At 41.2% G+C, this 12,884-nt stretch overlaps 1 protein-coding gene across 16 annotated transcripts in view; it reads left to right on the top strand.

The window, feature by feature from the left end:
- Positions 1–900: 900 nt before the first annotated feature.
- The window catches only part of SEC22A (SEC22 homolog A, vesicle trafficking protein), a 63,899-nt gene continuing 51,915 nt past the window's right edge, over positions 901–12,884 (top strand). For 2 of the 16 annotated variants that reach the window (XR_013527591.1, XM_003734908.6), the window contains exons 1-3: positions 901–932; positions 3,794–3,837; positions 5,858–6,058. Coding sequence is in view for 15 of the 16 variants with exons in the window: in XM_003734908.6 (XP_003734956.3) it covers positions 3,800–3,837; positions 5,858–6,058 (239 nt within the window). In the remaining variant the exon portion in view is untranslated. Of the gene's footprint in view, positions 1,328–3,793; positions 3,891–5,857; positions 6,059–12,884 lie in introns of all 16 variants that reach the window. The other 14 variants (XM_017965183.4, XM_008982328.5, XM_078351944.1 and 11 more) reach the window with 14 other exon arrangements.

The following is a 12,884-nucleotide window of genomic DNA, read 5'->3' as shown; positions in this document are numbered from 1 at the left end:
TTAAAGTCAATGCGCAAAGTTTCTCCTTGTTCCCTACACTCCATCCACATTGACTTCCTTTTAGTTCCTAGAGCACACGAAGTTATGTCATGTCCTAACAACCTCACACATCATATTTCCTTGACCGGGAACACTCTCTAAGGCTCTTTAATATGTCTGCAGCTTAAAAGGCACTTATTCGGAGGGCTCTTCCCTGACAGTCCAAAATTAATTCATCATTGCACCCACTAATTTTCCCTCCCAGTACTGATCACAATTTATAATTCTGTAACTATTTGTGCTTTAATGTCTCTTGCTCCTATTACGTCTTAAATTCCATCAAGTGTTACGTCCACTCCTGTAACCCCGTGCTTAACACGGTGCTTGGCACATGGTAAACAGTCAGTAAATGCCTATTTAATAATGTACGACCGATGCAAAGGCCGGAAGGGGTCGCAGGGTCTGCATCCGGCACTTCTCTGCTACGGTTAGTTTCCTTCATGTGTGCGGGAATAGAAGGGGCTAGCTCCTCTCCTTGCTCACCCAGAGGGGGCTTTTCTCCCTGTCCCTTTGATAATGTTTGCTGTAGGGCAGCTTGTGAGAGACAAATGCCTGCAGATACAGGGCGGCGAGCGGGGGAGACTGACCCTATTTCTGAAGTCAGGGCAGTTGTGTCAACAGAGGACGGGGTACTTTTCTGGCGCAGGTGCGAGAGAGGCTGCCAATCCCTCCTGCATGGGGTGGGACTAAGGCGGGTCCCGGGAGTGGGCGGGTTGTTGTGGCCTTCCCGCAGAACCCGATTGGCCTGGGCGAGCCGAGGGAACGGGGGCGTGGTTAGATTCCGCGTGTGCGAGCCCCGTTGGACGCACCGCAGCCTCGCCGAAAGGCTCCTCCCAGGCCCCACAATGCATTGCGGGGCGCGTCACTCGGAGCGGCGGGTCCCAGCTCGACAGGTACTTCCCTGCCCCTCCCAGTCCTCTTCCCTTCTTAGGGGTCGTTCGAACGCCTGCCGGCCGCTCCCCTTCCTCTCCCGGTCTCCCGCCACAGCCTCGGCCTCCGCCCTCGGGACTGAAGACCTACCCGACGGGCAGGAGCCAAGTCTGTGCCTTTGGGGTGGGAGCTGGGGCCGCGGAGCTCTGGAGGGGCGGGCAAGCGGGGACCCCGTCCCCTTCGACTTGAGGGGTCTGTTGGGCCACGCGGGTGGCAGTTGCGCTTTGTCTGTGCTGCCTCAGGTATTGGGCAGCCAGGGGAGGAATATCTGAGGGGGAGGAACAGTCGCCCTTGGCTGTCAGCGTAGTGGTGGGGATTCCCTGGCCCCCAGATGTCGGAAACACGGTGATCTACCTGTGTAAGTGGCCCGCGAGAGCTTGAGGTGGCGTTTCTTACTTCTTTTAGGCAGAATGGGACTTGAACCAGTGTCTTAGTTTACGTCTTGTGGGGATGGAGTGAGCATTGAGCCCAGATATTTGCCCACGTTGGCTCACAGAAACTTCTTGAGACCCTGTCTCAAGAGTCACTTTGGAAACGATATGGCGGAAGGGAGACCTGAGTAATTGGCTCCACAAGTGGAGGAGGTCTCCGAAAGAACAGGACAAGTCCCAGCTGGCTTGAATCTCTCTGCCAGTGAATACAGCTGAAGATAATTTTTCTCCTGTTGCTTAGTTTCCTGGATTATCCACCTGGGGCAGGTGGCGAGCTTGAGAACCAGTCCCTCCTATGCCTATTCAGCCAAGGCAAAGCCTAGCCCAGAGCAAAAGTGTCAGCCACCAGACTGGAGATGTTGGATCTCCAATCGGGGGAACAGCCACTTTTAAAACTCCAATTCACTTTCCATGTTATTTATATTTGGTTACATGCTAAGATTGTAAGGGATCAGGCAATGCCTTAAGTGGTACCTACAATTTCTGGTATATTAAAGTTCATTATTTGACGTTAACACCTGTGACCGTATCCTAAATTAATAGGGACATTCAGGTATTTCCTATGTTGAAAACATCACATCTGTTTGGTGCTTTTAATTTATTTTTTGTGTGCAACTGATTAAAATAGAAGTATATCTTATGTTGGTGTATGAAAGAGGCCCAGGCACTATCACAGGGGTGCCTGTGACCTTCCTTTACATGTTTTTGAGTAAGAAATTTGCATATGTTGATAGTGTCTCACAGTGTTAGAGTTGGGCCTGAGTTAAATCCCTACTTTGTCACTTTTTAGTTTAGGGATTAAACAAATTCCTTAAGCTTTTTGGGCTTGAGTTTCCTCAAAGGTAAAACGGAACTAATAATACCTACCTCACAGGTTGTTGGAAGGCTTAAATGAGGTAATTTGTATGAAGTGTGTGGTCCATAGAGAGTAATCAGTAAATAATATAGCAAATACTTAATATAGTGCTTTTAGTATATTACAAGGCAGTGTTTCAGGTGCTTTACATGATCCTATGAGATAGATAATATTATTTTTAAAACAAGCCTATGAAATAGATACCATTAGTAGCCACAATATGTAGGTGTGAAAATTGAGATATGTCAAAGTTTGCCCAAATTTGCATGGCTGGTGCATTGTGGAGCCAGAATTAGGACCCAGGAAGCCTGGCTCCAGATTCTGTCCTCTTTATAACTACCAAACTGTACTGCCTCTTAAAGAAATTATAACCTGCTATTTTATTATTTTAAAATGAATAGCTAGTTTCTGTATCACTGGTTTCTTGCCTCTTGTTGGTTTTTGGAGACTGATGAAGCATTGTGGTATAGAGATATTAGAAATTTAGATTGAAGAACCAGTTCTGCTATATACTAGCAGTGTGACATTGAGAAAGTGAGCCTCCATTTCCTCATCTGTAAAATGGAGGTTCTACCTATCCAAATGTGGACTATGTGGCACTATGCAAATGTTGGGATTGACACCTTTGAGCATATACTGTTGGCCCTGTCCTAGATGTGAGTAAAATCTATTGTGAAGCCTGAGGTCTTATACATACTGTGCAGTGCAAGCGCCCATAATAGGAGTGTCAAAAACTACTAGTGAGGTAAAGCGCACAGGCAGAATGGTAGAAATTTCTTCCCCTTTATCACTCAATCTACCCCGCACCCTCCCTGTGCATCACAGTTAGTATAGCTTTCTGTCCAGATTAACTGCCACTGCCCCCCCAACATTCCCACAGATCTCTGCTACCACTTTTAATAAAATAACATGTACCTTATTGGTAGTGTTTCTCAAACTTTGGTACTGTCACATATGCAAGATAATTTGATTAGCAGATGAACATTTAAAAAATTCTCCCAAAATGTTCACACACATACTTGAATGAAACAAGTACATTTAATCATAAAAACCTGACACCTCAAAACTGATTTCAGATATTATTGCTAAAAAATAGAGGACAAGAAAAGTAAGTCAGTTCAAAGACCAATATTAGGTAAATAGTACAGGTGGATGAAGATAATTATGAAAGTGGCATTTAGATGACTGAAGACTGGGAAATTATGAACTAAAATAAATGAGTGCTTTTACCCCCAGTATAGAATGTTTTTATCTTAAAAATGGCATTTGTGAAAGCATTTGGCTAGAACATATATACAAAATCTACTTATATGTTGGGCTTTATTACCTTTTGAGAGATACCTTCCTGAGACATTGAACCTGTTGTCATTACCCACACAAGGTCCTGAAGAAGAGAGATGTCTTGTTATCTTAGGTCTAAGAACTTGCTAACACTACTATAGTAGTTTGGCATTATGGGAATTTATTTTCCTCAGCCTTTACATAAAGGTTTACCCAGATTTACCTAGATTCTAACTTGTGCTTTTTCCTTCAACAGTTGCTGATGGCGAGAGGAAACAAGAGCCACTATTCAGATTCCCTGTGAGTTAACTGCTGCTGTCTAAAGCGGGTATAATATTTTCTCTGTATTAAAGGTGAGGAAAAATGGACCAGTGCTATAAACATTTATCTATGGCCCTTTTAAGCTAAAAAGTCCTAAATCTGGCCGGGCGCGGTGGCTCAAGCCTGTAATCCCAGCACTTTGGGAGGCCGAGGCGGGTGGATCACGAGGTCAACAGATCGAGACCATCTTGGTCAACATGGTGAAACCCCGTCTCTACTAAAATTACAAAAGATTAGCTGGGCACGGTGGTGCGTGCCTGTAATCCCAGCTGCTCGGGAGGCTGAGGCAGGAGAATTGCCTGAACCCAGGAGGCGGAGATTGCGGTGAGCCGAGATCGCGCCATTGCACTCCAGCCTGGGTAACAAGAGCGAAACTCCGTCTCAAAAAAAAAAAAAAAAAGTCCTAAATCTTCCCATGCAATTGTTGTAACCTCTTGCTTTCCACAGTTCCACTGGTTCTTCCTTGGGATTTTGCCAACCACAACCCTTCTTAGACCTTAAAGATACTCTAACCTAGCTTGGGCTTGATATGGACAGATTCTCTTTTCTGCTATCACAGTGCAGATAAGATTAGTTTAAAAACAACAACAAACTACATTATGAATCCGTGGTTAAAAGGAAAAAAGTAGTTCATTGAATTGGAGAGACAGCTTAGCCTAAGGTGATTGGAGTCTGTCTGCAAATTGGTTAGGCCTGACATTGATCACTGGACATTCATCCCAGTTTGTCAGGCTGAAATTCAACTGGTTTGGATGCTGAATCAAAATACTCATAGGAAGAGGTTTAATTTTTTCCCTAAGAAAAATCCTAACTATGGATCAGTAGAAACAATCCTCTGACAACCTTATAAGAATTTTGACAGGGAATATAACTGCTGTGTTCTGCTTTTAGTTAAAAGCTAAAGTATGCGTTAGGAATATTTGAGGCCAAGTGGCTCACGCTTGTAATACCAGCACTTTGGGAGGCCGAGGCAGGCAGGTCACTTGAGGTCAGAAGTTTGAGATCAGCCTGGCCAACACAGCTGAACCCCGTCTCTACTAAAAATACAAAAATTAGCCAGGTGTAGCGGCGGGCACCTGTAATCCAGAGGGAATGAGGCAGGAGAATCACTTGAACCTGGAGGCAGAGGTTGCAGTGAGTGTAGATCAAGCCATTGCACTCCAGCCTGGGCGAGAGTCAGACCCTGTCTCAAAAAAAGAAAAATTTGAAATGTAAGTTTGTCCAACTTTAGTTTTCCAGTTAATGAAGTGAGTGAAGTGATGGGCAACACACATGTGTTGTTTCCTCTTTTCATCTGAATTTCTCTAATTTGGGGGGTGATGGCACACAGTAGATATTCAGTAAATGCTTGTTAAACAAATGGAACTTAAAATTGTGTTCTTTTTTCAGTATGTATTCTAGAAAATGTGGATCATATATTTATCGCTCTGTCAAAGAATAACTGAAGACTACATGAAATTTGCAACCTATTAATAAAGACTATTCCTAATATTTCTATTAGTATCCTAGAGAGGCCAGACATAAAAGAATGCAGTCTACTTTTATTTTACTTATTGTTTTTTTGAGACAGGATCTCTTGTCACCCAGGTTGGTGTACCCCCCACTCCCCAGCCCCAAGACAGAGTCTCACTGTTGCCCAGGGTGGAGTGCCGTGGCACAATCCCAGCTCGCTGCAACCTTCTGCCTCCTGGATTTAGGCAATTCTTCTGCCTCAGTCTCTGAGTAGCTGGAATTACAGGTGTGCGCCACCATGCCTGGCTAATTTTTGTATTTTTAATAGAGATAGGGTCTCACCATGTTGGCCAGGCTGGTCTCAAATGTCTCATCTTGTAATCTGCTCACCTCAGCCTCCCAAAGTGCTGGGATTATAGGCATCAGCAACTGCACCTGGCCATTTTAATTAGTATTCTTATATTACTAGTGAGTTGAACATTTTTGCATATGCTTATCAAGTTTGGCTTTAATTTTTATCTAACCCAAATTGTTCATTTTGTTTTAGGTCTTCTCTGTTGGTTGAAATGTCTATGATTTTATCTGCCTCAGTCCTTCGTGTCAGAGATGGACTGCCACTTTCTGCTTCTACTGATTATGAACAAAGCACAGGAATGCAGGAGTGCAGAAAGTATTTTAAAATGCTCTCGAGGAAACTTGCTCAACTTCCTGATAGATGTACGCTGAAAACTGGACATTATAACATTAAGTAAGACTTCAGTTTGCTTCATTTGACTCACTTGCCCAGTGGTTGTCATTTTAATGAAGTTTAAGTGGTTGTGGTAGAAAGGAGTGATTAGGAAAACCTGTTCAAGCCAAGAATCATATCATTCTGAATTTACGCTAAATAGTCATTATGTCAGCAGCAGCCTTTTTGCAGTTTCTTTGTATTTATATGTGGCTCTAGGAAATTTTATAGTTGTGCAGATACAGATATTTATAAGTTAATCACTAAATATTCGCATTCTTACATACCTAGGATTGTAGTAGGCAAACTATAATTGTAAATAGAAAATTTTTACCTGATATCTGCCATAGAGCAGAAGCAGCATCTAGTGGGAGGAGATAGCACTTATCGCTGTATCATATATGAATCAAGTAAAACTGGGCAGTGGGATAGAGAGTGACTATTTATGGTAGTCAAAGGCTTCTCTGAGAGGGTGACATTTGATCAGAGACTCAAAAGATGAGAGAGGAGGTAGTTATTTGAAGGATGCTGTGGATGAAGAGCAAGGCAGAGGTATCAGCCAGTGGGGAAGCCCTTTGTTACATATCAAGAGAGAGGAAACCAGTGATCCCGAAGCATTATGGACAATTGTTGAAAGTGAGGTCAGAAAGGTAGGAATGGGGCAGGTTATGGAGGGCCTTCTAGGCCATAGTGAGTTTGGAGTCTATTAGTCTGTTTAGTCTAGTAGGGAGCTATTGGAGAGTTTTAAGCTGTAGAGTTACATGATTTCATTTTGGCATAGAGTAGATCATTCTGGGTGCTCTGTGAAGGATACACTAAAGGAGAAAGAGTGGAAGCAGAGAGGTCAGGTGGAAGACTCTTAGAGAAGTTCAGATGGAGATGATGAGTGTAATGAGCTAGGGTGGTAATGAAAATAAATAGATTGGGGTGTATTTTGGGATTAATACCAGCAAATCTTCCTACTGGATTGAAATGGGATGTGTAGGAAAAAGAATGATAATCACCTGTAATTTTTTTGATCTGAGGAACTGGATGGACATTGGAGCTGAAATGAGCAAGACAGGAGAGGATAAGTGTGCCTCATTGATAAAAAGTAAGAATTCTGTTTGGACATGTTAAATCTGAGCTGCCTATTAGATATCCAGGGGCACTGCTAGGGAAGCAGCTGGATACATGAGTCTGAATCTTAATGAAGAGGACAAGTATATAAATTTAGATTTGGAATTCAGCTTACAGTTTGTGATTAAAACCATGGGAATGGATGAGACCACCCTGGGAAGCTTAGACCTGAAACAATTAGAGAACAATTAATTTCTGAGAAGTTTGATACTGATTATGCATACAGAAATCAAAGACACAGTCCATATAGGATATAATAAGCAGAGGGATTCATTGTTGAGATGAGACATGAGCCATCTCCTGAAGAATTAATAAGAGTTGGCTAAGGCAAGGAGGAGGGCAATTCCAGGTGTACAGAGGAGAGGCAGAATAAAGAAAGAAAGTGACTTAGCATGGCAGGAGAGGTAGAAAAAGAAAGTGACTTAGCATGGCAGGTGTATTAACATGCTTATCCTGGTTCAGTGGATGGTGATTTTGGGATAGTTGTGAGACGTGTGATAATCAGTGTGGGGCCAGATCCTGGATTGCCCTGAAAGTTCAGATTGAAGGATGTCACTTTGATATAATATGTTATAGGAAGTTCTGCTGCAGGTTCAAGGGAAGTGACTTGATCAAAAACAGTCCTGAGACAGTGGAATTTAGGGTGAGACAGTCCAAGAGGGGAGAGATGAGGCAGAGAAGCCAACTTATTATTAGGGCCTGAAGTAAGAAAATAAACATGCAAATGAAGAATACAATGCCAAAAGAACTAGAATGATAATGAAGAAAAATAGTTTGATTGGGGGATCACTTTGAAGTTGGATCAGTTCAAAATAAGTGATCAGGCTTGATAGGATGGAATACCAGAGATGAAAATAAGGAAGGGATCAGAGATGACTGAAGCCTTGGAATTGGACAGAATGATGGTGTCATTGTCAGAAATGAGGTCTTTGGAACAGACTGTTTAAGAGGTGTGAAGCAGAAGAGAAAGATAATGAAGCTCCATTTTGATGATTTTTTAAGACACAGGGGATTGCTCTATCACCTAGGTTGGAATGCAGTGGCGTGATGACAGTTCACTTCAGCCTTGACCTCTTGGGCTCAAGCTATCCTCCCACTTCAGCCTCCTGAGTAGCTGAGACTACAGGCGCATACCACCACTCCTGGCCAACTTTTTTATTTTTAGTAGAGATGAGGTCTCACTGTTTTGCCCAAGTTGACCTGAAACTCCTGGACTCAGGTGATCCTCCTGCTTTGGCCTCCGCAAGTGCTAGGATTACAGACATAACCATGACACCTGGCCCACTTTAATTATTTAAATTGAGGTTTTAAGCCAAGCAGGGTTGCTCACACCTGTAATCTCAGCACTTTGAGAGAGAGACAGGCAGATCACTTGAGCCCAGGAGTTTGAGATCAGTCTGGGCAATATGGTGAGACCTTGTCTCTACAAAAAAATTTAAAAATTAGCAGGCATGACATAGTCCCAACTACTCTGGGACATAGGTGGGAGAATTGCTTGAGCCTAGGAGGTTGAGCTGCAATGAGCTATGATCTAGCCCCTATATTCCAGGGTGACTGAGCAAGATCCTGTCTCAAATATATATATATATATATATAAAATAAATAAATTGAGGTTTTTGACAGGTAGTTCAGTGGAGATGGGATAGAGATTTTGGAATCATTCACGTAGATGTGGCTGGTATTGAGAAGGGAGAAGTGCTTACTGGGTGTATAGAGAGGCCCAGAATAGAACCTTAGAGAATGTTTACAGTTTCTTGGATCACAATAGTGAGATGTTATATTTAATCGGAGTTTCTGAGAGTTTAACTAGAAGCTATTGTGATCATAATGATTAAAATATATGTAAAATGATGTCTTAATTTTTTTTTTTTTTTCTAGAGGAAAAACTTTAAACATTTTAGTATTTTGTTTAGTAGGCTCTGTTAGTGCCTTGGACCATTATTCTGAGTTTTATTTGTGAATATATAGTGGCATAAACAAATATCAGAGTTACAAGAGATTTGCTTGAATGTATATTCTAGGTGTGCTTGACTTCTTAAAAAACTTTTTGCAAATTTTTCCTTTTGACTTATTTTCTGTATTTAAGTTTAAAAATTTTTTTGATAAAAGTAAAGTAAACTGTAAAATTTTAACATCCCATTATTCTATTTAACTGAAAATTCTAGATTCTCTGTTTAGTTGTACTCCAGCTTATTTCACACAAAGGATTTGGGGCAATTTAGGAAAAAAAAAATTCAGGGGGCCAAGTAAGGGAGTCCGAAGAAGAAAAATAGATACAAGAGAATAATAAACTGAGGTAACATTTCCTTCTGGAAATGCAAACTAGGTTGTTCATTCATTTGTTAGAAAAAGGTTGCAAATACTACCTTTGAGTTTTCTTGTGGCCAAAGCAAAGGGGGATAATCCATAGGATTTAGTGTCCACTGGATAAAAACATTTTTTTTTTCCTGTTATTGAGACCTGAAATACATAGAGAGGACACCATTTGGATAACATTCTTCCAGCAAACCATAATTATAAGAGTTTAGGAGTGGGATAAATCAGCAGAAGTCTAATTTGTTCTGGTTTAAGATTACAATTCAGATAAGTTGAAAGGAAAAGATTACCTGGCCTTAAGAGCCATGCATAGAAAAACATCTATGCATGTTTTTTGGTACCAACTCTTCAATATGGATTGGAAATTAGAATTTCTTTTCTTCTTTCTTTTTTTTTTTGAGACAGTCTTGCTGTGTCACCAGGCTGCAGTGCAGTGGTGCGATGTCGCTCACTGCAACCTCTGCCCCCTGGGTTCAAGCAATTCTCCTGCCTCAGCCTTTTGATTGGCTGGGACTGTAAGTCTGCACTGCCATGCCTGGCTAATTTTTTTGTATTTTTAGTAGAGCTGGGTTTTCACCATGTTGGCTAGTCTCATCTTGATCTCCTGGCTTTGTGAGCTGCCCACCTTGGCCTCCCAAAGTGCTGGGATTACAGGCATGAGCCCCAGGAAATGGGATTTCTAGTTCTAGTTCCTTATAAGGACTTGGATTTCACATATTTTCTATCATTGGTAAGAGATCTTATGGCTTAGTTTCTGTTTATTGAAGGTTTTACCTTACACGACATTGAGCTTAGACTGAAATGCATTAAATTGAGAATTTGTGTGTGTTACCTGACTTAAAATTCTTATATCACAACTCTCTTTTTAACCACTGTGAGTTTGCTAGATAAAATTCACAGATCTGCAGTAGCAACATCATAGCACAGCCTGAAATTGCCACAATGCTGCCCCCTTTTCTCCTAGCCATATTGAATACTTCTTTCTTTCAAACCTTTTGAATCGCCTCCTTTTTCATTACTATTTCACTTCTCTAATGATCTCACTCCTTTCACAGATCGCCTGTAGAACTTGCTTGACTGCCTTTTTCATCATTTATTAAAATTTCTTATTTTTAATTTAATTTTTTATTTCTCCTCTCTGTAACAGGGTTGTAACTGATTGAGGAAATTGATCTGCCATGGCAGATCAATTTTTATTTCTCAACTCTTAGTATTATGGTTTTCAAATTTGTATAGAAATTGAGGTGCTCTTTCTTCACAGAATCTCAAAGTCACTAAGTGTATAGTTATGTGCCAAATCAGTTGATATCTCACATTAAATTCTAGTTGAATAGGCAGGGGAAGACCAGAGTTTGAAAAAAAAAGGGGTGGAGGAGTAACATTTAAAATTGAGATAATTAGGCTAGGTGCAGTGGCTCATGCCTATAAGCCCAGCACTTTGTGAGGCTGAGGCGGGCAGATCACCTGAGGTCAGGAGGTCGAGACTGGCCTGGCCAACATGGCAAAACCATGTCTCTACTAAAGATACAAAAAAAAAAAAAAAAAAAAGCCAGGTGTGGTGGCAGGCACCTGTAATCCCAGTTACTTGGGAGGGTGAGGCAAGAGAATCACTTGACCCAGGAAACGGAGACTGCAGTGAGCTGAGATCATGCCACTGCACTCCAGCCTGGGTTTCAGAGTGAGACTCTGCCTCAAAATAAATAAGTAAATAAAATTTTAAAATTGAGGAAATTCCTTTAGTTTTCTCCCTGTGTATTGGGAAAATGATGAATTTCAAATGTGTGTAGTGGCTGGATACTTCCGTTTAGCCAATGGATCATATTCTGTGGAGCATGGCTTGTGCTAACACAGTTCCTTGCACATGTCACAGTAGCTGCTAAATGAGGGAGGTGGTTTTGGGAATATGACAGCATTCAGAGTGCCAAAGAGGTAAGTCTTCATTTTTTCCCAAAAGGTTTCAACTTTGGAGAAACCTCAGTGATTGGGCAAGATGGAGTGTAGTGTGGGGTATTCAGTTTTGTGATTTCTTCTCACATTCCATAGTGATATCCCAATTCTCTCTATATAAAATTTTAAGAAATTCGTCTGTTTTCTAAGTTGAAGGGTACTTTCCTCAGAGTATAATGAATTTTTAATGATAAACTTATGTTACCACTTAAGAAAAAATAATGACTAAAGTAAGTTGGAACCATATGAGATCTTTAAAACTTTGAAATTGGCTTTAGAGTTTTAAAAATCATAATTGCATATTTTCAGATCTCTTTATTTAAACATTAAGACACTGGAAAGACAAATACCCTTTGGGAAGCCAGTCATAGCCTGCTGTGAATTTTAGTGCAAGAATTAACATTTTTCATTTCTTTCATTGTGAATCATTTGAAGTCTGATAATGGCTGTGAGCCTCCTAACGTTCTTTCCTTGTCAGAGGGTTCTCCCCAGACTGCTACCTCCAGCCAGGAATACTGTTTTAGGCCTACCTGCATTTTGGATTTAGTTTCCCTTTCACTCTTTCACGTTATTTTCTGCTTACTAGATTTAAACTATAACCCAGTTATGGAGTACTTGCAATTGCCAGGTACTTACATTATTGTTAAACTTTCTAACAGCTCTGTGAAGGGCTATTAAATAGAGCTGTTTTCCATTGTCAGGGGCAGACACACAACTCACATTAGCTTAAGGAAAATTGGTATTTTATATGGTACTGGTGGAGCTTCCTTCACAGATATTATCAGAAATATTTCTCATTTTTACAGAAATAGATATACTTTTGCAGATAGATATACTCTCTACAGACTTGAAAACACTACACAGATAGCTCCAAGCTTACTTCAGTCCAACTGAGCAACTCCTCTCCATATCTCAAGAATAGGACATTGTCTTTGCTTATGTAATGGACCATTTCTGGACTAATCATTGTGGTCAGAGGGGATGAGGTACTCTCATTTGGCCAAGACTGCAGCGCATGTCTGCACCCCTTTGAGCTTTACCAAAGCCATACAGAATGCAGCTGGGGTAATTCCCCAAAGGGGAAGAGGGAAGGATGCTGGGCAGATAGCTATTATAGTGCTAACACTACCGTATTTTACAGATAAGGTAAATGAGACTTAGGAATGTAAAGCAACTCCTTCAACATCACAAAAACAGTAAATGACATATCTGAACCACAATCTTTTTGGATTCAGATTATTACCTGGTAAAAAATGGCTGCTCCCCTTTACCCTTACCCCTTTCTTGGCAGCATGTGTTCCTAATTCTCCTAATTCTTTTCACTTTTTATGGAGAGAGAAATGAACCAGGGATGAGAATGAAGGGAAATACCACTCCCCTCTTTTTTTGGTTGATAATGAGGAAGAGAGTATATGTGAATCCTAAAATTGATGGAGCAGCATTGTCTCATTGGAGACAAGGTGTT

Source organism: Callithrix jacchus, chromosome 15, assembly GCF_049354715.1.
Source record: "Callithrix jacchus isolate 240 chromosome 15, calJac240_pri, whole genome shotgun sequence".
In the NCBI taxonomy this organism is placed as follows: Eukaryota; Metazoa; Chordata; class Mammalia; order Primates; family Cebidae; genus Callithrix; species Callithrix jacchus.
This window is presented reverse-complemented; position numbering and strand designations above follow the sequence as displayed.